Genomic DNA, 24,092 nt, shown 5'->3' with positions numbered 1-24,092 from the left:
TTTTGAATTTTCCATTGAGTGATTTGCTTTCTCCATTGGACATTCTCAAGAAATCTATTTTGGAAGTGCTTGAGATCCCATCTGATGCTATGCCTACCATCACTAAGCTTTATTTTCTGAAGAACTCGAAAGTGGACTCTAACATCTCCAGTCACATTTGAATTTAAAGGAGTTTTTAGAATCCAATTTACCAATCTCTAATCGAGGGATGTTATTAGTTTCCTTTGTTTTCTCTAAGGAACATGATTTTGTTCTGAAAATGTTTTTTTTGCCACAAAACATCATTATTCTTTGGTCAGAGTGTTTGGATTTTTCCAGATATTATGCTAGCTACGCAGGAAAGAAGGAAAACATTTCTTAGAACACGTCAAGAGTTGTATCCCTTGGAACTTACTTCATTCTTCGTTATCCTTGCAAATGTACTTTTACTCATTTAAATTCCAAATCTATATATTTTGATCCTGCACAGCTGAGATAATATCCGGATGTTCACCTTGTCTCTAATTGATCCCTTTTTTTAAGATCGGGTATTTTGATTCAATACTTAATAGTTTCTGCTTGTTTCCTTCTCTTAATTTCTTCTATAACCGTTCCTTTGATTTTGTACCCTCTCTGATTTTCCTTCTAACTTAATTGAGACTTTGGATTCTGTAATAATGGTTAAATACTGTTTATATATTACTAGGTATTTTTTTGTATTTTCCAATTTTCATTGCTTTTCTGTCACAAGTGTATTGTTTTGTAATTATCTGAAATTAATAAATAATTAAAAAATTATTCAATAGCATAATTATCTCTGGGAATGACGTCTGGGATCTATACGGGATAGGACAGCATCTCAATATAAACCCCTACACCTCAAGTTCTAAAATATCCTGCGTCCACAGAAACTCCCCCAACAAAGAATGCAGAGCAGAACTAACACTTCCCCTTACCAGTTCCCATAGAAAAATTATATTCAAATTCTAGTATCACCTCTCTGTAACAGCAAAATATTAGTATACCTCAGTAACACTGTAATAATTGAAAGCTATGCAAAAAATGTACTCAGCAAACCTGCCATATCATAACTCTCAGACTCATGGTAATAACCCTACCCATGAAAGACAACACTGCAAGTATTTCACCAGGCCCTAAATCCCCATTACACCTTCTATTAGGAAAACAGAACAAGTCAGGCTGCTCTACATCCCTACATGCTAGCAGAATACCTCACCTTGGTCACGCATGCAGGACACAGACAGACACTCCTCAAATAAAAAATAAAGAGACTTATAAAATAGAAATGTGCAGACAAACTGAACTGGAAAGTGCAACAAGCCATACTCTATATATGTGGTGCAAACAATGGAAAAAAAACCAGAAATATCACTATTCCTCATTAAACATCAAATACAAGCAAGAAATATAAAACATCTCCCATACCAATAAAAAGAATAGATATTTCAAATCAGCTGACACAATAAAATTCAGTAATAATGCACATAAAAATGTTAAAAAATTTACCAAACACCAATAAAATATTTCAAAATAGATATATTTAATAACACCCAATAATTAAAACAAATAAGGATTTAAAAAAAATTCGTTGTGCCATTGCCCTCTCCCAATCCCACAGCTGACAGGCACTTACTGGCAGTGGCTTGGCTTGGAATGGGATTGGATTGATCAATGAGAAACAGGAGCTGTCTGGCTGCGGGCAGAAGGCTGGCAAAGAGGGAGTGCTGACCACCAAGCCTTTGTTCAGGCTCCTTGTGCTGTTGTGTGGGCTTTCCACCACCATGCACAAAGTGCACAAAAAGAAGCAGCAGATTGGTGCGTGGTTGCACGTATGCATGCTCAATTTTAACTTTGATTTTGTGGGTCCTCCGTGGGACTGTGTCGGCCACCTGCAGACTTTCTGTAGCAAAATGGAGGCAGTGCTGTGGTCTTGCATAATCAGCAAAGGGAGTGGCCAGAGGTGACAGCGTGAATGTTGGTGGTGCACGGCTCACCCTGTTTCAAAGTTGGTGGTGCCTGTGCACCACTGTGCTCTATAGATGCTACGACCCTGGGGAGGCGGGATCCAGAGCAATTTCAGTCTTCAGCGACATTCAGCGAGGTCAGCACAGGGCACCAGCACAGGGCACCGCATCTCTCACAATGGCGCAGACCATCAACAGCACTGCCCTGCCATTGGGGTGGCACAGACAGACACCCACGAGCAGCAGGTGTCAGGCAAACCTTTTACGAGGTGAGCTAGTTCAGCAATTTCTGCTTTACCACCCTGCTCTGAGGATGCCAAAGAATGTACACTGGGCCGATGGCACCAAAAGGTGCTGCACCGATAACACTGACAAGGGGTCAATTCACCAAAGGAGTGAACACTGCACTGATAACAATAAGGGGCCAATTTACCAAAGGAGCATACCCTGCACCAACAACATTGAAAGGTTCTGATTTATCACCATCTTGCTGCTTTTATTTTACTTGCACTAATGGGGGAGATCAACCACAGCGGCTGATGGAAATAATTAACTACATGTTGCGCCAGCCCGGCCTGCTGCCAGACTTTCACTTCGTATTGCCTCGTCACTGCTATGCTGCCCCTCCAGTGTGAAAATGTGTGTCTTAGATTTAGACACACACTACCAAAACAATTCAAGAAGAGAAACTAATTTGCCTAATTAAAAAAAAAAAGTCTTAGTAGCTATTTTACTGAGATCAAAAAATAATATATAACACGTAATCCAACACATTCCAGATGTGTTATGTTTGTTTTATGTCATCTGGAGAGACAATTCTACTGTGTCAAGCAGACACCTGAAATGTTAGTGGAAACATGGGGTTCCCAGGGTTGGATACCCACAAAATGTACTCAGTCTGTCCTCCTTCCAAGGTAGATAAAAGGAGGAACAGTTCTATCAGGATAGTAATAAGTCAGGCTCTTTGGATAGGAAGACAAATATTGCATTATATTTCACCACAATGGCAGAATGTCTTTCTTTAACAATAAGAGGCGATGTCCTTTTGTGGATTGCAAATTAGTTAAAAGATAGGAAACAGAGAGTAGGATTAAGTGGTCTGTTTTCACAGTAGAAAAAGGTAAAGAGTGGAGTGCCTCAGGGATCTGTACTTGGACCGGTGCTTTTCAATATATTTATAAAATATCTGGAAAGGAATACGATGAGTGAGGTAATCAAATCTGCAGATCATACAAAATAATTCAGAGTAGTTAAATCAGAAGTGGATTGTGATAAATTGCAGAAAGACCTTGCAAGACTGGAAGATTGGGCATCCAAATGGCAGATGAAATTTCATGAGGACAAGTGCAAGGTGTTGCATATGGGGAAAAATAACCCATGCTGTAGTTACATGATGTTAGGTTCCATATTAGGAGCTACCACCCAGGAAAAGGATCTAGGCATCATAGTGGATAATACTTTAAAATCGTCGGCTCAGTGTGCTGCAGCAGTCAAAAAAAGCAAACAGAATGTTAGGAATTATTAGGAAGGGAATGGTTAATAGAACGGAAAATGTCATAATGCCTCTATATCGCTCCATGGTGAGACCGCACCTTGAATACTGTGTACAATTCTGGGCGCCGCATCTCAAAAAAGATATAGTTGTGATGGAGAAGGTACAGAGAAGGGCTACCAAAATGATAAGGGGAATGGAATAGCTCCCCTATGAGGAAAGACTAAAGAGGTTAGGACTTTTCAGCTTGGAGAAGAGACGGCTGAGGGGGCATATGATAGAGGTCTTTAAAATCATGAGAGGTCTAGAATGGGTAAATGTGAATTGGTTATTTACTATTTCGGATAATAGAAGGACTAGGGTGCACTCTATGACATTAGAAAGTAGCACATTTAAAACAAATCAGAGAAAATTCTTTTTCACTCAATGCACAATTAAGCTTTGGAAATCATTGCCAGAGGATGTGGTAAAGGCAGTTAATGTGGCTGGGTTTAAAAAAGGTTTGGATAGGTTCCTGGAGAAGTCTATAAACTGCTATTATTTAATAGGGAATAGCCATTGCTTGTTGCTGGCATTAGTAATTTGGGATCTAGTTAATGTATGGGTACTTGCCAGGTACTTGTGACTTGGATTGGCCACTGCTGGAAACAGGCTTGATGCACCCTTGGTCTGATCCAGTATGGCATATCTTATATTGTTATGTTCTTAGAAAACCAGGGCATTATAGTAAAAGGAAAATTCATTAGCACTGGAAAATAAAGAAAATTAGCTTTTGGTAATTTATAAGAGAAAACCACAGTCCTGACCTATATCTCAGTTCAATTCACTTCAAGACTATTAAAATATTGGGTTTCAAAATTCTCTTCTCTATTCTGTCCAGAATATTAGCATAAATTCTCAGTTTAATCTCAAGTGATGGTTGAATCCTTTAGACAAACTTCTCTGCAGTCCAGAAGAGTGATGAAGCAACTGCTGATGCTTGGGAGATCCATGATCCACAATCCACATGGACTACATGATCCTCAGCAAATTAGAAGAAAAGTCTCATTCTGCTCTACACAAGCTCACAGCAAATCTTCTGAAAATTAGACTAATACTAAGTGTTCACTGTTCAGCTATCTTAAAATAAAACAAAAATCAGAAAATGTTTCAAAATTTCCATCTTTTCCTTCGCTACAAAATAGCAAACAACTATCTCTCTCAATACTGTTGAATAGGTACTTCAGATAATGACCACAAGAAAATCTCCAACCACCAGAAACTGCCCCTTTTTTGATTACCAGCAGCTAGCAAATTGCAATGAAAACCTCACCTTATGGCTTCAGCCCTCTCTCTCTTCTTTTAAACAAAAGCAGCTTTACTTTTTACACTTAATTAAAAAGGCTCATTAGTATTCAATCCTCTGATTCTCATTGGCTCCAAGCAGGTATTACCTACACAAGCTCTGATGCAAAAGCCTACAATTTGTCAGTTCAAATATAAATAATATATCATCAAACATTCACTATAATAAATTCTAATATCTTCCTCCATCCAGTAATGTCCACTTGGTGTTAGTTTAGTCTAGAAAATAATACAATACCCTTGGGACCTCAAAGAGAAGATGCTAATGACCCTTCCATTGACTTTCAAAAAGAGCATTTGCATTGCTCTATAAGTAACAAACAAAAGGACTCCAAAGAGTTGTTTATATGTCACCATTTATCTTTTGGACTCAGTTTTGCTGAGCAAGGAAGCAACAATTTTGAATTTATAATTGCTTCTAAAAAGTAATTTACTTACAATTATCTGGAATAATTTAAATGCAGTACTGGATCCTTCCTGAACATAGGGGGCTCGACTAGAAGACCTCTTGAGGGTCCTTTCTAGCCCTATTTTTCCATGACTCTAACAGGCCAATGCAATAAGACTCGCATTAAAACAGGTGCTCATAGCCAAACAAGTTGGAAACAGGATGCTGGGCTTGATGGACCCTTGGTCTGACCCAGTATGGCATTTTCTTATGTTCTAAGTGCACAGCCACATCTCCTGGGCGCCCAATGCTATAATTAAATGAGCTGCTGCAGTAAAAAGGACATGTTATGGCATAATTGTGCATCCCTAGCGCTCAAATGCATTGGGCACCCACAATTGCAACGAGCGTCCGTTTTACTCCGCTTCAGGTCAATTTCACCCAGTATACACACATAACAGCAAGGGGTGAAATTGGCCTGGAGCATGTAAATTGTGCATGTATATTCTGCATCCATGTTGTTTTATTTTTTATATCAAGCCATTGCATTATATCTTTATTCTTAAACTCTACAAGCAGTAAATTTAAGTATCGCAAACAGTGCTAAGTAATAAGAACCACAGAGTACTGTATTTTTTAAATTTCTCCTTTGCCCTTGACTTGTGGATTGACTCAATGCCAGCCCTGGGGCTGGAGTTAAATTTGCCACGTTACAAAGTGTGCATCGGGCACCCAGCGATTTTCTGTATCAAGGGGTGATAGCTAATAGCTGCATCTACATGGAATTTACATGTGATGGGTGCTATCAGCTACGTGTTTTTTGGGCATGTGTTCTGGACGCACTAATCTCCTTATTGCATTGGATGCTAGTCTAGCGCGTCCAAAATGTGTGTCCACGTGCTAGGCTGGGCAAACTTTATTGCATTGGCCTCTAAATGCTTGGAGGTCCATCCAGCCTCATCTTTTTATGATTCTAGATGGCTCCTGAAGGTCCATCCAGCCTCATCTTTCTATGATTCTAGATGGCTTTTTGAGGTTCTTCTAGGACTTTACATTAGTGTAGATTATATTGATGAGCCAGACAGTGATGGTCCATGAGAGTCCTCATCACTACAAGTGAAGGTAAGCAGAAATCTTTTTAGTCTATTTGACGTCTCATCTTAAAAGTACATATATACATAAACTAGGGATGAGCTATTGTTTACAACAACATTTCCTATGTTGTTCTGTTTTGTTTTGTAATGAATGAAATGAAAGAAAAATAAAATTAATTTAATTCGCTTTTCTTCTCTTTCATTTACAACTCCCCCTTCCACCAATTAAACATGTGACACTTAATTTAGAAAAAGAACCCCCCCCCCCAAAATAACAGGACAAAAATGCATTAAAAAATCTAAAACGAAACATTTTTGCCTGTACTCCCCTAAAATAAACAAGTTTATTACCTTGGAAGGATGAGGTGGGAGGTGCAGCCAGCACCCCATGGCTGGAACTGAGTTAATGGAACCAGAGGAGCTTCAGCTTGCTGTTCCCCTGCTGGCAGGAGGATGCACCTCCATTACCCAGTCCGAGGCAACTGTGCGGGAGAATAGATTTGTAGAGTGGGGAAAGTAATGCCGAGTGAGGGAGACTTGGCAGGACTGTATCCTCAAGAAGAGGAGGTAAGGTCCACCATCATGAAACTGGAGCACGGCTCTGACACATACAGGGAAACCAGGCAGACTGAGTGGGCCAAAAGATTCCTGCCTGCTGATTTCTACTAGATGACTATGTTATAACAAATTTGTGATGTGTAACAGCAACCTGCGGGGAAAAAAAAGCAAACACAACAAAGAACGGTGAACAGCTCTGACCTGCAAGTCCTGGAAGATGACACAAAGCTATTTTTCTCTCCAGTGACCCTCTGCTGCAATGTGCTGCTAGATTACCTTATGACAAATAACACCATGGCTCTGCCAGGGCTGCTGACAAGCTCTGAGCCAGAAGGGATAGGCTGTGCTTGCCATGTGGCTCCATTTTATTGCCATTCAGGGTGACCCAGTCCAGTTTTATCCCACCACCACCATCACACGCCTGAATTTACAGTTCTGATTGTCCCCCGAGGAAAGTATAAGGAGTAACAGTCCAGGCATGTGATGGGGGCAAAATAAAATCAGGACCGGATCAGCCTGTCCAGCACATACAGGGCCAGTTGGCAGTCCTAGCGTAGGCTGAGTCAGTGTGCTGGAGCAGAAGGCAGAACAGGCAGGAGAGATCTGAAACAGATCTCATTGGATGCGTGACTAGGCTGGCATGGGAAAGGGGGGGTGCTTATCCTGTACCTTTTGCATGATTCTGTAATGCAATGCAAGAAAATGTCTTACCGAAAATACAATTAAAAATGCAGTTAAGAACAAAAAAAAACCAAAACTCGTGCCCCATTTGGTTTTGAAGTTCAGTGTTGCAGCCCTGACTGTCTCTGCTGGCAAAATGCTCCCATTATCACTTATGTGAATGGAGTCCTGCCTGAACAGCGTCGCCATCTGCAAAGCGTGGGCTGGAATCTGAGTGGCAGTGGAAGCAGGTGGCAGTAACCTGGCTTCATGGAGGAAAGCAGGAAACGAACAGGAGGCAGGGGATTAAAACCAGGTAAGTGAAAACTGCCTGGGGGAAGGCATTCGGAAGAAAGTGTGGCAGGGCTCCCGTCCCCCGTCCCCCCCTACAGAACTGGCCTGGGGTATTTGGGAATCGGCACTGGAGCCAGGTCCTGTCCACATTGAAGAAGCAGACACAGTTTTATTCAGAAATAAAGTATCAGAGCTGTAAACTGTACATAACAGGTCAAAAGATCTCTGCCCCAGAGAGCTTACAGGCAGCACAAGGCACACAGGCTTACAGGTCAAAACTGTAACTGTCAAGGTTAAGATTGGCTGTCCAGGTGTCACCCTTTGTACTCTCGTCACTTGGTACCTTGTATGGCCAACAAAGGACATTCTGATTGGGAATTGTAGGGTGGGGGGCAGGGGGGTTAATGAACCAGGGCCAGAGATGAAGTGGTGAAGAGAAAACAGGAAGACTGGATGGACCTTACATTCCTTTTCTGTCGTCATCGGGCCTTATTAAATATCTTCTTTTTTTTCCCCCATAGGCCCTGGATAGGAAGAGGCCCCTTTAGGAATAAGGCTCATAGTCTGTGTTTGGGTTGCCTCTAGTTTACATTTCGAGCCATCCTCACCAGGGAGGACACAGGAAAGCCGAATCAGAAGGGGCGCGAATTGAGCAGTTGCTTCACCTCGCCCCTGCAACACAGTAAAATGATAACTAACATACTTTATTTTTGTAATTTGTTTTTTAAATTATTTATTAGTTTTGAGAGGGAGGGAAAGGGCCTTATTGTTTGAAATTGCTTCAGAGCCTCCTACTACCTTAATCTGGCCTTGGGACGCAGCTGCCCTGCGTAGGCGTCTTCGGCACGTGTGACAGAGAGTACACCTGCCAGTCAAGGGGAATAGAGGGGGGGGCAGATTTAATCAACAAAATTAGTGGACCATCTCCCCCATCTCTCCCCCTCCTCCGTCACTGGGGCAAGTAATTATTTCAGTTCATTTACCCTTCAGGCACTTTTGTGTTTGTCAGCTAGCTTTCACCCTTTTTTTTTTTTAGTTTCCAGAGACCAGGCGGAGCTGAGCACTGGGAGTATGTGGGCCGGTATTTGCGTGGGTGGCAAAAAAAAGAAAAGGGAGGGGGAGGGGGGGAGCGAAACGCGAGAGAGGAAGCAACAGAGGCAGTGCAAGTCTATTTGATAAATGTAGTTTCCTGAGCACTCGTGAAAAAGTGTAGCTATAAAGTATGTGGCTGTCATGCCACTACTTGTAAATGTAGCTAGGATAGAAGCTAGTGCAAGAGGTGATGAGCGCGGCTGAGTGCAGAGGGATCCGGCGTCAGCTCTAGGTAAGTGTGAAGGCAAGTTTCTGGGGGAGGATGAGAAAGGAGTCATGATGCCAGGGACTTGTGACCTGGATTGGCCGCTGTTGGAAACAGGATTCTGGCCTTGATGGACTTTTGGTCTGACCCGGTATGGCAAATGGAAGGGTCTAAGCCCTGCCTGCGGGCCATTCTCGCAGTTAGGTGTGGACGTGGAAGCGTATGATAGGCACTGGATGTTCTGCACGCTGCACTGCAGACAGACAATCAAAGCAGCAGGTGTGGTGCTAATACTAAACGAGCCCCCATAATCGGGAGGCGAGGGTCGTAAGTTCAGGCTCCATTAACTGGACTTGTAAAATGGTTGAGGCAATGCAAGCGATGAATACGATCTGTGATTGTGCTTTAAACTCTTGTAACAAATCATGAGGTTCTGACCAATCGGAAGGCAGCTTTAACAATGACTTCTATGACATCACAATGTGCTCGAGCCCTACTGAAGCTTCACCATCGAACGAAGTCTGCACTTTGTGACTATCTCTAAGATAATTTCATGTAGTTTTATATTTAATTATGAACATTTACATTTTAATTCGTGTGTACATAGAAGTTTGTTTGTTGCTGAGGTTAAACTTAAACAAAGATTTTACATCAACAGGAATTGAAAGCTAAGATTTTTTAAATTTAAAAGCAAAGTATCTGGGGGTAGTGGGGAGGGTTATGACCCAGAACATTTTGTAAGTGCAGGGACAGATTCCAAGGTGTTTATTCCGAAGGATCCCTGTTCACTGGGCATAAAGAATTTTTTTAAGTAATATTATTGTAAGTTAACACCACAATCGCTGGCCATTGGAAGTTGTGACTTTGGCAACAGTTTAGTTTCTGTTTTAGAAACAAATTATATATATATTATACATACATACATATTTATTTAAACACAGTAACTATGATAACAAGAAGAACCGGACTTCTGAGGCCATTCTGTGCATGCCTTTCCTATGGAGCTATTGCTGCGGCTCACTCGAGGGTGCTAAGACCTTGCAGTGACCTTGGTAGCCCGGCTTCTATTCTGATACCGTTACTGAAAGAAAGTACAAGCGTGGGGGAAAAAAAAAAAAAGGAGACAGGCACAGTACCTAATACCACAAGGGAGGGGGGCAGGATGGGGGGGACGGGACTGAGAGCTGCCTTTAAAGTTATGTCAGCATTATAACATCACCACACCCTGCTTTTCTGTATTGCTGTTTACATACTTTTGATATCATCAGTACACAACAATCTCTATACCGTACTGCAGGGACCAGGACATCCAATTTCATTACGTTAGTTTACACATTGAATTTTCAGAGGGCCAGCCCTGTTAGTCTGGTGTAGCAAAAATGACAGGAGGCGGGTGGCACCCTATAGACAAATCGATTTATTGAGGCATGAACTTTCCAGGACAGATGCATCTGACGAAGTGGACTCTGACCTCCAAAGCTCATGCCTCAATAAATTGGTCAGTCTGCAAGGCACCATCAGACTCCTGTCATTTTTACACACAGAAGAGTCTCGAGAACAGCAAGAAGAGGCGAGAGCCCACAAAATCCATGGCAAAGAGAAAGCCTTTCACTCTCACCTAATTAACGTATTAGGAACAATTTATTTTTTATTTTTTTTGTCACCGTAATTCTGTCCCCCGATTCCATTCCCATTCTACGCCCTGAATCCCCAGTAGCCAAATTCTTGGAGGCTGGCTGGCAAGCAGGCCAGATCAAGTGGTTCTTAGCTGCTGACTTGTTCTTTGCACTGTTCTATATAAGCAAAGTATTTGGCTAGAGACGGTATTTTCGTTACACAGGTAAACACCTCTATACTGCATTGGGTTTTCTTTTAACAATTTCTTTTTTTTTTTTTGTTAACTAGCCCAGTTCTCTGTCTCTCTTTCACTCTTTCTATACTCTATAAATGAAATACGTCTACAAGAATGCTCCTAAAGGGCTGAGACCAGTGATCACATGTCTATCGAATCAAGGGCCTTAATACACAGGGCCTGGATTAGGAAGACACCCCATTGTGCTGCAAAGCTAAGAGCAAGAGAAAGAAACAAACAGCGGCAGGAGAGAGCTGCAGAGCCTTTGACTTTTACAGTTTCTTGTACAAAAAAACAAACAAACAGATGACATAGAAAGGTTAGATCAACATTAAAATCGCCCATTTCTGTATAGCCCCCGACCCGTGGACCATAGCGGTAAAAGATTTAACAGCCCCTCCGCTTAGCTCCGCCCTTTATTACTATGAATAATGGGCTGCGCTCTTTCCAGCGTTTGCTGGATTTTCAAAGGGAGCCCCCTCCCCTCTCACGGCTTCCCTTTCCAAATTAGCGATGGCCTAGTGCAAACGCTAACAACCTTGATTTGTTTTATTTTATTTTTTTTTATTTGTTATTAATTCACCCTTAAACCCTCCCCCATACTCCAACTTTCTGATCAACTGTTCCCCTCATCCACTTTCCACTGTTCCCTTCCCCGCGTCCGCCCTCCGACTCCCCCCACCCCCCCCCTGTTCTCCATCTCAATCGAGACTATTATACGCTTGATTTCGTTTTAACGTTGATGGCTTTTTTGCTTACATCTTGTATAAGAAGTTTACTTTTAATACCTTGTTGCCAAAGGTTTTAAATATTCTTCGTTCTATGTAATGCTCACAAGCTCTCTTATTTATACTATGTTCTTCGTTCCATGTAATGCTCTTAGGCAGGCTCATTGTTTCACTAAACCTGTTTGATTTGCATCCAATGCAAGACGATCGGTATATAAAAAAACCAAACATAAATAAATAAATAAATAAATAAATAAATAAAAGCCACCTCCCCACGTTGCACTTCCTTATTTGTGTGGGCGGCCAAGCGGGGATGAAACGGCATGGAAAATGTATTTGAAAATCAAATGTACACGCGTGCTGTTTTTTTACCTCCTCTCTCCCTCCCCAGTCTCCTTGCATGACCTAAACAACCCCTCCGGCAGCGCTTCTTTTAACCCCACTGTAAGCACACGCACTATGGCGACCCACGAGCACTTTTAACTGGGCAGGAGGAGGAGACATTTTACCCTTTCTAAGCCAGTGTTGATCGGGGCGGGGGGGGTCAGCTGCAGTGCTTTTCCTTATCCGAAGCCCACGCAGGCGGAACCGGCCGGGCCCTCTGGAAGGGGCCGCCTGCAGTTCCCCGGAAATCCGCTTCTGCACCCCACCAAGTGGCCAAACTTAGCTTGCGGAGTCGTAACTGGAAGCCCTGGGCTGCTGCTTATCAATAATGCAATTTCTTATTTCCCCGCTGCTCGCCGTCTTCGGGCAGGGCCCAGAGAGAAGCTGGCTCTCCGTCGGTTATTGGTTAGTGCCAGCAAAAACGCGGCTCATTGTTACAGGAAGAGCTGCCAGAAAGCGACAAGATGTCTTTAATTGGCTTTCTTCAGTCAGGAATCAAGAGGGAGGCGACCCAGCAAGAGCCGACCAGTTTTGTATTTAATAATTAAAAAAAAAAAAAAAAAGTTAGGGCAATCTATGTGGAATTAAGCCCAGAAAACCGCCGGGGGTCAGCTCTTCCAGCTTCTCCCAGTTTTAAAACAAGTGACTGACTGCATTGGAGCTTAGGAAGAACACTGGTCTGAAATGCAAACATTTTACAAATAATTTTTCCTTTGTAAGGCCCCTTTTACATTGTATTTTAAAGGGTGGGGGACTGGACGGGCAGGAGGGTGTCAATATCAGAGAAACTGTTTATAAATCACATGTATACTCAGTTTCCAGTCCAGGTGATGTACAACAAAAGGGGTAAACCTAGAGCAATAACATACAGGCCGATACAGTACAGTGCGCTCCGACGGAGGGCACTGTTAGCCTGCTCTTGGACGCGCGTTTTCCCTTACCCCTTATTCAGTAAGGGGAGGAAAACGCGCGTCCAACCCGCGGCACCTAATAGCGCCCTCAACATGTTGATGGCCCTATTAGGTATGCGCGCGGGATACAAAAAGTAAAATGTGCAGCCAAGCCGCACATTTTACTTTCAGAAATTAGCGCCTACCCAAAAGGTCAGCGCTAATTTCTTCCAGCACCGGGAAAGTGCACAGAAAAGCAGTAAAAACTGCTTTTCTGTGCACCCTCTGACTTAATATCATAGCGATATTAAGTCGGAGGTCCCGAAGAGTAAAAAAAGTTAAAAAAAAAAAATTTGAATTCGGTCCGTGGCTGTCAGGCCGAAAACCAGATGCTCAATTTTGCCGGCGTCCGGTTTCCGAGCCCGTGGCTGTCAGCGGGTTTGAGAACCGACGCCGGCAAAATTGAGCATCGGCTGTCAAACCCACTGACAGCCGCCGCTCCTGTGAAAAAGGAGGCGCTAGGGATGTGCTAGTGTCCCTAGCACCTCCTTTTCCCCGTTTCTACCGCACCACCTCATTTGAATACTGAATCGCGCGCACCGGCGAGGGGCCGGTGCGCGCGCCGGGAGAGCGGACGTTCATCCGCTCTCCCGCGGACTTTACTGAATCGGCCTGATAGTAATGACGGCAGAAAAAAAAAAAGACTAAAATGGTCCATCTAGTCTGCTCAGCAAGCTTCCCAAGGTAGTAACTGCTGCTCCGTGTAGGTTACCCCCGCGTTTAAATTCTTTGCAAAAGTAACCAGAAGGCTATGGCCGTGATCCTTAGCCAAAATGAAAGTCTGTAGAACTAAGCACATTTTTACTACCTTTAACAGAAGGCTTGGAGGTGACCTGCACGGAGCGGCAGTTACACCCCTAAAAACACTTGCTGGGCAGACTGGATGGATCTGCCATCATGCCCTCCCACCCCCTCCTCTCCCCCCTCCCAGCAACAGTGGCCTGGCTGGGTCTCAGAAGCCAAGCAGGGTCAGACTGCCCAGTACCTGGATGAGGAACCAGCAGGGGAGAGCAGGTGCTGCAGATCAGAGTTGCTGGCCCGTAACAGGGCCATGATCACTTAACCCTTGAAACCCAGGAATGAGTAGAATGGGGAAAGGAAGAGCACAGTGAGAGCCAGCCCAGGTACCCCTATACCCCCAGGACTCATGAGCAGCAATACCGCAGAGGTGACTAAAGCACTTCAAGGTAGAGTTTGCCCGACAGGCACTGTGCATCTTCTCTTTCCCTTGTGCACCTTGAACCCCTTGTGTCCGGCTGACCTTAGGAGCTTTCCCTGGAGGGCCGCCAGACCTGCTGGGCCAGCAGTTCTGGTCCTGTTCCTGGGAGGGTGAGGAGACTCATAATTCTGTCTGTCAATGTAATTGCCTTGCAGAGAACGTGAGGCCAGTCCACATTTCTTTCTTTCTTTCTTTCTTCGTTTTGCACTGGGAGGTTGTGGCTCTGCTGGCCCTTTGCAGTGGGTTGCTATGGGAAGGGGGAAAAAATTCCCAATGAAATCAGGGACCAGAGCCAGGGATCGTCCAGTCAATGCCACCGAAGTCGGGGAGCAGGTTGGCATTTCTTTAAAAACTCAAAAAATGCTTGTGTTGACTTCATTGGCTTTGAGGTCTGTTGATAATCAGAAGTAATGCAAGTGCCCTGCTGCTTGTTGTAAAATACGCAAGTCTATGGGCATGAAAGGGCAGTAAAATGTGAATATTTTCATTTTGTGTTTTAATGATGCACCAGTGGCCTGCAGTGAGGGCAACCTAGCAGGGGTCATTTTCTGCCAGCTCACCAACCCAGAACCTTTTTTTGCCCTTTTCCCCCCACTGGCAAAAAGTGGAAGGTGGAGACTAGCGATGGCCTCCAACCTGGCACCTTTATTGTCAAGAAAATCAACACTGGTTTGTAGCTACACCGATAGGTCCTGCTGCGCGGGGCACTGTCTCCGCTATAAAGACTGACCACAGTGCCGTGAAAAGTGCTTGCCCCCATCCGTCCATCAGCGTTCAATAATAGGGTTGAATAAGGTCAAGCTTTAACGTGCTCTGTAAACCCCCCACATGAAGATTTAATTTGTTGGCTGGGAAAGCCTCATCTCTTTCATTCAGGCCCTGGGGGATAAAGTGACTGGCCCAAGCTCACCCAGAGGCGAATTCGGAACCCCAGTCTCAGGCCTTCTCCTGCATTATAGGACCCCCCCCCCCCCCCCGCGGCGAGAAAAGGAAACAGGGAAGTCACCAAGTAAAAACAGGAAAGAGGAGGACAGAAACGGAGGGAGGGGGAGCCGAGGAAGCGGATGCACTGCAGGCTGATCACAGGCTCCTCCGCCTCCACCCCCAGCTCTGTCCCCTCGGTCGCACACGTACGGAGCGAGGCCCGGTGGGGGGGTCATTTGCCCTACCCTCGTCGACTTTAATGACTAGTTGTTTTTGTAATGCTTTTGGCTTTTACGCACCTTCTATTTTTCTCATGCCCCTGCCCCCTCAAAAGAAAAATGCGCCTTCGCTTTGCTTATGGGCCAGAGGGTGGAGATCGCCCTCCAGGTCGGAAAGCCCCTGTGCCACTGGGGCAGAGGAGGCAGAGAGGAAGGGTCTGCGTCCAGGCTCTGGCAAAGTGCTCATGACTTGGGCTCTTGCTCAACAGGTTGGTTAAGACCGTTTCCCTCCCCTCAACGGCTAGAAAACCTTTCAGTTTTCGGTGGTGGCAGGATGGGGGGGGAGGGGGGGGAGTTTGTGTTGCTGGGAGGGAGGAATGCGAAAATGCAATCGGAAACTGCGCTCTAGCTTGTCCGTGCCTGTCCCCTCCACTTCAGAACTGCTGCTGGGTGATGGGCCAGAGGTCTGATCGCAGGCTAGCCCGCTCCATGGGATGGGCCTCGGCTTCCCTGGTAAGTGCCCTTGGTGGTTTACAGATGTCAGGGTGACAGGGGTCAAAGGTCTGTACATTTCCCTGTCTTTCCATCTCATCTGGGACTTCACCTCTTCTCTCTCCTTCCGCTCGCCCTTCCCTGTAGGAATGGCCGGGGTTCCGGCTCCGAAACCTGGAGCCAGGGCAGAGCTGGTCAGGTCCTGTTTAGCTATGGCCCGGAGCTGGAGTCAGAATGGAGCAGGGAGCCTGGAGCTGAGCCGAGCTTCTGGAGCTGCTCCACCCGCTTCTATCTTAAAACACCTATCCTTGAGCATGCAATGAACAGGGGGGGGGGGGATGATATTGGGGGAAAAAGCAATTTAGTAAGGGACAAAGAAATAGAAACAAACCTTTGTGTAGGAAGTTTGTTTTAGTTGTCTTAGTATGCAATTAATGTCATACAGATATAGTTTCTGTGCCAGTTCATTCTTTAAAAGAGAAACATCATGTTCCCAGCACTATTCATTAAGGGCCAGATTTTCGAATCTACGCCCGATTTTATAACATGTGCGCACAGCTGCGCACATGTTATAAAGTCCGGGGTCAGTGCGCGCAAGGGGGTGCACACTTCTGCACCTTGCGTGCGCCAAGCCCTAAGGGAGCCCCGATGGCTTTCCCTGTTCCCTCCGCCCCCCCCCCCCGCCTTCCCCCCGCCTTCCCCTCCCTTCCCCTATCTAACCCACCCCCCCCCCAGCCCACCTAAATCCCCCCTCTACCTTTGTTTTAGTATTTACGCCTGCCTCTGGGCAGGCGTAGGTTGCGCGCGCCGGCCAAGTGCCGGCACGCGATCCCCGGGCCCAGCAGCAGTCGCGAGGCCTCTGGCCATGCTCACACCCCGCCCCCCACCCCGCCCATTTTTCAAGCCCCGGGATATACGCGCAACCACGGGGCTTGCGCACGTCGCCGAACCTATGCAAAATAGGCTCGGCGCGCGCAGGAGGGGTCTTAAAGGGTTACGCGCGTAACCCTTTTAAAATCCGCTCCTAAGCCATAGTTGCTGACTTATTAGATATACAAATAAAACAATTCAGATTTAAACAAACAGTGTTTATCATCTTTTTTCACTCAAATGCAGAATTATCTTGGAATATTTATTATCCAGTAATGCACTACCACCCTTTTGGGTTTTTTTATAACATATATTCCCCCCCCCCCCCAAAATGGCTCCGGAGCTGGAGCAGGGGATCCTGGAACAAACTGGAGCTGGAGCCGAAGGTCTCTCTTGGCTCTGGAGCTGCAAATAGATGACTGGGGCCACTCCAGAGCTGAAGCTGGCAAGCCCGTGGCTCAAAGCATTGCCAGCTCTACTTCCCTGCCCATCACTCCCTTCTCGTGCTTTTTCTCTCCTCTCTTTGCCTCCCACTCTGGCTTAGACTCAGAGCAGCACAAGTGTTGTGAGATAACGTGGTATGCGGTGAGACACTGAATTTAAAATGCAAATTTAAAAAAGACATTATTTTGAAAGTGTGCGACTGTGGGCCAGCCTGGTGACTCAGTGGCCATTTTTCCGAACACCTGGGTTTGATTCCCTGGACCAGCTTCAGGCCCCCTGGTCTGGCTGGGGCTGCAGAAGCAATCCTCTGGGTGGGAGGGTCACTCAACAGTGACACCTAGAGGCCAGACATAGACTCCACATTAGCTGAGCTCCCAAGGAAGCCGAGGACCTTTTCTGTCAAGTGAATATAAAATCATGGAGGGGGGGGGCTAAACAAAATAGATAATTTAGATTTTAAAATAAAAAGATGGCTGCAGGTTCATGGAGCACAGCCGTCATCTGACTTCCTTACAACTCTTCTCTACGTGGTACTCACAAAGACGGACGTGGTTTAATGGGACACAGTCAGCATGGATTTACACAGGGGAAGTCTTGCCTCACAAATCTGCTTCATTTGTTTGAAGGGGTTAATAAACATGTGGATAAAGGTGAACCGGTAGATGTAATGTATTTGGATTTTCAGAAGGCGTTTGACAAAGTCCCTCATGAGAGGCTTCTATGAAAACTAAAAAGTCATGGGATAGAAGGCGATGTCCTTTCGTGGATTACAAACTGGTTAAAGACAGGAAATAGAGAGTAAGATTAAATGGTCAGTTTTCTCAGTGGGAAAGGGTAATCAGTGGAGTGCTTCAGGGATCTGTATTTGGACTGGTGTTTTTTAATATATTTATAAATGATCTGGAAAGAGGTATGATGAGTGAGGTGATTATATATGCAGATGTTACAAAATTATTCAGAGTAGTTAAATCTCAAGCAGATTCTGATAAATTGCAGGAGGACCTTGTGAGACTGGAAGACTGGGCATCCAAATGGCAGATGAAAGTTAATATGGATTAGTGCAAGGTGTTGCATATAGGGAAAAATAACCCTTGCTGTAGTTACACGATGTTGGGTTCCATATTAGGAGCTACCACCCAGGAAAAAGATCTAGGTATCATAGTGAGACCTAGGAGTAATAATAGACAACCGGCTAAACTTCAAGGCACACATCAACAAAACAACCAAAGACTGCTTCTATAAACTTCAGGTCCTGAAAAGGATAAGACCTCTTTTCCACGCTCAAGACTTCAGAACGATCATCCAAGCAGTCATTTTTTCGAAACTAGACTATTGCAATTCCCTATTGCTAGGTCTACCATCATCATACTCCAAACCCCTACAGATGGTTCAAAATTCAGCAGCCCGAATCTTGACAGGCGCAAGGAAAAGAGACCATATATCCCCCGTCCTGAAAGAGCTTCACTGGTTACCAGTCTACTTCCGCATCATGTACAAAGCCATAACCATCACCTACAAAACTATACATCAACTTACCACTCTCGATCTTCAATTCCCTCTCCAAACACATAATTCTACCAGACCTACTAGAGATGCTTATAGAGGCTCCCTCCAAGTTCCCCCAGCGAAAACGACCAGACACATCACCATAAGAGATCGCGCCACCTCCACAGCTGGCCCTCTTTTGTGGAATTCCATTCCTACAGACCTCAGACAGGAGCCCTGCCTCCCAACTTTTAGGAAAAAACTTAAGACTTGGTTATTCAAACAAGCATTTCCGGACACAACCCAATGACACATTCCAATGACTCCTAAAACACCACTCCTCTTGTATATAACATTTATTCTGTATACTATATTTAAATTGTATATTGTTTAACCATCTCTTTTCTCTCCTCTCTTCTTCCTTCTCCAAGTTCGGCTACCCTTGTTAATTGTAACTGTACTTTCGGACACCACAGTTCTAGTTTTTGTTTATAATGCACTCCTGTTCGATGTAAACCAGCAAGATATGTTTTCATGATTGCCGGTATATAAAAACTCTAAATAAATAAATAAAATAAAATAGTGGATAATACATTGAAATTGTCACCTCTGTATCACACCTTGAATATTTTGTAGAATTCCAATTGCCACATCTCAAAAAAGATATAGTTGCACAGGAAAAGCTACAAAGAAGGGTGACTAAAATGATAAAGGGGATGGAACAGCTCCCCTATGAGGAAAGACTAAAGAGATTAGAGCTGTTCAGCTTGGAGAAGAGACGGCTGAGGGGGGATATGATAGAGGTGTTTAAAATCATGAGAGGTCTAGAACGGGTAGATATGAATCGGTTATTTACTCTTTCAGATAATAGACAGACTAGGGGTGGCTCCATGAAGTTAGCAAGTAGCACATTTAAGACTAATCGGAAACAATTCCTTTTCACTCAATGCACAATTAAGCTCTGGAATTTGTTGCCAAAGGATGTGGTTAGTGCAGTTAGTGTAGCTGGGTTTAAAAAATAAGATTTAGATAAGTCCATAAACTGCTATTAATCAAGTTGACCTAGGGAATAGCCACTGCTATTACTGGCATCAGTAGCATGGGATAGACTTAGTGTTTGGGTACTTGCCAGGTACTTGTAACCTGGATAGGCCAGTGCTGAAAACAAGATGGTGGGCTTGATGGACCCTCGGTCTGACCCAATATGGCAACTTCTTATGTTCTTAGAGAACACTCAGCGTTGCGTCTGTAGCTAATACCTTTCTGATTCCAGAGCCAGCAGTGATCGGCATCAAGTTCCTGGATCCACAACTTTCCACTTGTGTGTTTGGTTTGTTACAACCAGCAAAACCCCTATTTGTGAATCTCCCCTCTCCCACCCTGGCTCCGACTTGTCCAGTTTCACTCAGAAGACAGAAAGCTTGAGTTGATTGCGTGTGCACCTCTCTGCTTGTTGTGAATGTTTTTTGATGGCGTTTCTCCCCCCCCCCCCCCCCCAGATACTGCTGGGATGGCCCTTCTGGTGATACTGTGGACCCATTCTGTAGCTCAAGTCTCGGCCTGAGGCCTCCTGCACTACTGCAGCATGGTTCAGAGGTGCTGGGTTGGCTCCTCCTCAAACCACGCCACCAAGCTGCCGAGCCGGGTTATAGGAACCGATATGGACCACCCCCTTTCCCAGTGCTCCTCTATCAAGAAGCATGCACGTCTTCAGGAGAGGTAAGTGCTAGGCTTGCCACGTCGCCCAGGTAAAATACAAGCACGTTGATTCTTGACATGGATGCACTTGTACGCTACAGTTCACACCTTTAGGGTCAACGTCTCGCCTAAGTGAGGCCAGTTCGGAAACCCCATTGCATGCACGGAGCGGTAGTTTTGATTTCGCTCAGAAAAGAAGGAACTACATCTCCCTGCATGCACTGGGCTAAAATCAGGACTGCAACAGCTTTTCTAGGTTGACCTGGGTGAGGTGGTGACCCCAAACATGAGCAGTTAGGGTAAGCCTATGTGCCTTACAATCCTTGGTAGAAGAAATGATGGAGGAAAATACCTGAAAAACTACTGAAGGGGCGGACATGGTTCTATGGCCATAATTTTATATCTGTCTCATAGGAGATTGCAATGCAGGTGTCTCAACCAGAGGCGTTGCTCAGTATTTAACTGACTGGGACACAGCACCATGAGCCATCCCATCCCCTCCTCCTTGAGATTTTGAGAATTAACCAAGCGACCCCGTAAAAACACATAATTGGATATCATGGGGGTCAATATTCAGCCGCTATGCAGGTTGGCTAGTTAGCTGGATAAGCCAATCTGGCTAGCCAGCCCCTCTCCAGAATGCCCTCGCCCCACCCACCACTTAGAAGTGGCTAAGTGGCAGCCTCTGATCCTAGCAGATATTCAGCTGCCGCCACTAAGCTGGATAAGTCGAAACTTATCCAGCTAAGTGGCGCTGAATCTCTGCCTCCACACTTTTAAGAATTACATTTTAAACCCTCTCTATTCAACTTTCCCATGCAGCTGTCATCAGGGAGCCATCCTATGTGACCTATGACAGGGAAACTACCCCCATACCCGCTGCTTACCTCTGACCACACAGACACGGGAAACCCCCGTTCATAGAGTTACAGACATTGTGCATCATTTTGTCGCAAAGTGCTGGTCATGCAAATCAGTGGCATCGCTAGACAGAAGGACCTTCTATGCAACAAAGAACCCCCTACCCAGTTTCAACCATCTACTAAAACTATCATTAAAATTATTCAAGAGCATCACTTCCCCTTACCACTCACCATAGAAAATGCTAATTCAAACTCTGGTGTCTGCTCACCGTATCAGTAACATTATGTAATAATTAAAAACCCTGCAAAATATGTATTCAGAACCTTTAGCAAATCTGCCATACCATAACATACTAACTAACTGACAGACTGAAATGGTAATAACCCTACCCACGAAAAGACAACACTGCAAATATTACACCAGGCCCTAAAACACCAGTGCATCTCCTATTAGGAAAACAGAACAAGTCAGGCTACTATGGATCCCCTACATAGAAACTGCACGCTAGCAGAATACCTCATCTCAGCCACACATGCAGAACACAGACAGACCCTCACCAGACGCAGAATAAAGAGACCATAATTAGAAATGGTCTGACAAAACATTGAACTGGAAATCGCAAGAAGCCAGACTCTGTTTGCAATGCAACAATGGAAAAAGAAACATCAACATTCCTCATTAAAAATCAAACACAATCAAGAAATATAAAACATCAACCGTACCAATGAAAAGAATAAATATGTCAAATCAGCTGATAAACAGAATAACAACCAATAATTAAATACACATACAAAAATATTAAAAAAATTACCAAACACCAATAAAATATTTCAAAACAGCAGATACATCACTTCCAAAAATTAAAACTAATAAGGATTTTTAAAAACTCCCCTGCTCTCCATACCTGGGAAATTTAGATTTCCAGTCACCCTGAGAGTGTCGAGATTGGAGAAGATTGATTTCAACTGCAAGGTTAATTTATAGAGGTTCAAGTTTAATGATTGCATTTGCCATCTCTGTATCATAGTTCATGACGATGGGCTTTTTGTATGCTGACATTGCAAACCTTTTCTGAGCATAGGGATGAACTATTGCTGTTTTAAGGGACAGTTCTGTTCAGATGTCCCTAGAGGAAAGGCAAGATAGGGGAGAATAGATATGATAGAGACCTCCATTCACAGGCGGCAAACCTCTTTCAACAGAAAGGAATCTGTAGAACAAGGGTCATAGGATGAGGATGAAAGGGGGCAGATGCAGGCATAATCTTTGGAAATGGTTTTTCATGGAGAGGGTGGTGGATGCGTGGTACAGCCTCCCTGTGAAGGTGGTGGAGCAAGAACAGAATCTGAATTCAAGAAAGCATGGGGATAAGCACAGGGGATTTCTGAGCGAGGGATAGAAATTGCAAAGCTGCATTAATTGGGTGGATAGGCAGAGTAGATAAGTCATACTGTTTTTATTGTTGCTGTGTTTCTCTGTCATTTATATTAGTAACTCCCCCCTCCCCCCCCATTATGAAGCCCCTAGTCAATCTCTAAAAAATAAATAAATAATAAATTAAATCAAAACAAGAACTTAAAAGAAATACATTACTGTTGTTTCCAAGAGACCTGTAGCAAAGTCGACCACAAGACAGGATACGATAATAGTAGGTTAAATGTTGATTTTTCAAACCCCACTGAAAGATACAGATAGATAGGTATAGATGTATATCTTTAGATATATTCTTACCCTCTCATGCCCAAATAAGACAACTTTCTTGTCTGTGAGTGGCCACATTGCCTGTTTAAACATGTTTATGCTTCAAACTTTGGAGTATAACCCTATTTGTGACTCCCATCAGGAGGCAGACCGGTGCCAGATCCTGGTCTTCGATTAAGGTAGGCAGCTGTACAGTATTATACAGGAGGGACCTTACCTGCCTACAGGGCTACATTACAGCTCTAATAATGCACACCAGTTACCATGCCCAGACTGGAGGTCTAGTCCCTTCCCGTCCATCTTGTTGCACAGAAGCTCTTGCCCTTCTAAGCCCTGCTGAGATTATGTGCCCCAGGAACAGCTGCATCTACCATGTACTGTGCCAATACTTCAGCAGGGCACACACTGCAAGCAGCAATAGGCACTCTGCAGCCATTGAAAAGGCGGCCATTAAATCCTTATTTCTGAAATGCGTTTGAACGTTTCCTCATATTTGGAGGAGTGTCACTGCCTGTGGCAGATTCATGATTGACCCGCAAGGTGTGTGCAGCGTCATTTGTGGTATCACAGTTGGCATGCGCTGATGGGATCCAGTGTGCGCACGGAGTCATCAGGACACCTCTCACTCCCTTGACTGAAGCCAGGGCATGCTTAGGAGGGAACTGGTGGGCTGGGCATGGTGCCTTGAGGTTCATAACAAATGCAACAGGTAGAGCATTACTTGCCAGATGTACCTCTGACATACTGGTATTTCGTGGTACAAAAGAGTACAGTGCTTTTATTTAGGGCAGAAGGCCATGATAGGTGGAGATTTTCCACCTATCAAGTCCAAAATCTTCCAATAATTACTGAATATGTACGGCATGAGTGCATAGATTTCCTCTCACGCTAATAAGTATATGTAATTTAAAGAGGCTGTTAAGCCTGGATTATAGTACACAAGCCAATCAGGAAACTGCTATATACTGGGTTGACCAATCAGGAAACTGCCTGTCCAACAGCTGCTTTCTGGTTGGTCATGCTTATTGGTCACTGAAGTGCAGAGAAAAGAGTCAGACATGAGGGCCTTGTGTTTGTTTTCATTGGCTTTAATGTGTCATACTGTGGTCTAAGCAGATTCTTTGAGGTGGAGACACAGTTATAACATGCAGTGCTACATCCCAGCCTCATTC

The 24,092-nt window shown here is 44.5% G+C and overlaps 1 protein-coding gene across 4 annotated transcripts in view; it reads left to right on the top strand.

Annotated features, from left to right (window-relative positions):
* The first annotated feature begins 8,944 nt into the window (after positions 1–8,944).
* PTPN7 (protein tyrosine phosphatase non-receptor type 7) overlaps positions 8,945–24,092 on the top strand; it is a 32,579-nt gene continuing 17,431 nt past the window's right edge. For 2 of the 4 annotated variants that reach the window (XR_003852235.1, XM_029573793.1), the window contains exons 1-2: positions 8,945–9,118; positions 20,157–20,376. Coding sequence is in view for 3 of the 4 variants with exons in the window: in XM_029573793.1 (XP_029429653.1) it covers positions 20,243–20,376 (134 nt within the window). In the remaining variant the exon portion in view is untranslated. Of the gene's footprint in view, positions 9,119–15,327; positions 15,636–15,764; positions 15,880–20,156; positions 20,377–24,092 lie in introns of those variants that run through there. The other 2 variants (XM_029573796.1, XM_029573794.1) reach the window with 2 other exon arrangements.

Source organism: Rhinatrema bivittatum, chromosome 12, assembly GCF_901001135.1.
Source record: "Rhinatrema bivittatum chromosome 12, aRhiBiv1.1, whole genome shotgun sequence".
In the NCBI taxonomy this organism is placed as follows: Eukaryota; Metazoa; Chordata; class Amphibia; order Gymnophiona; family Rhinatrematidae; genus Rhinatrema; species Rhinatrema bivittatum.
Note: the sequence above shows the minus strand (reverse complement) of the source record. Positions and strands in the feature narration are given on the sequence as shown.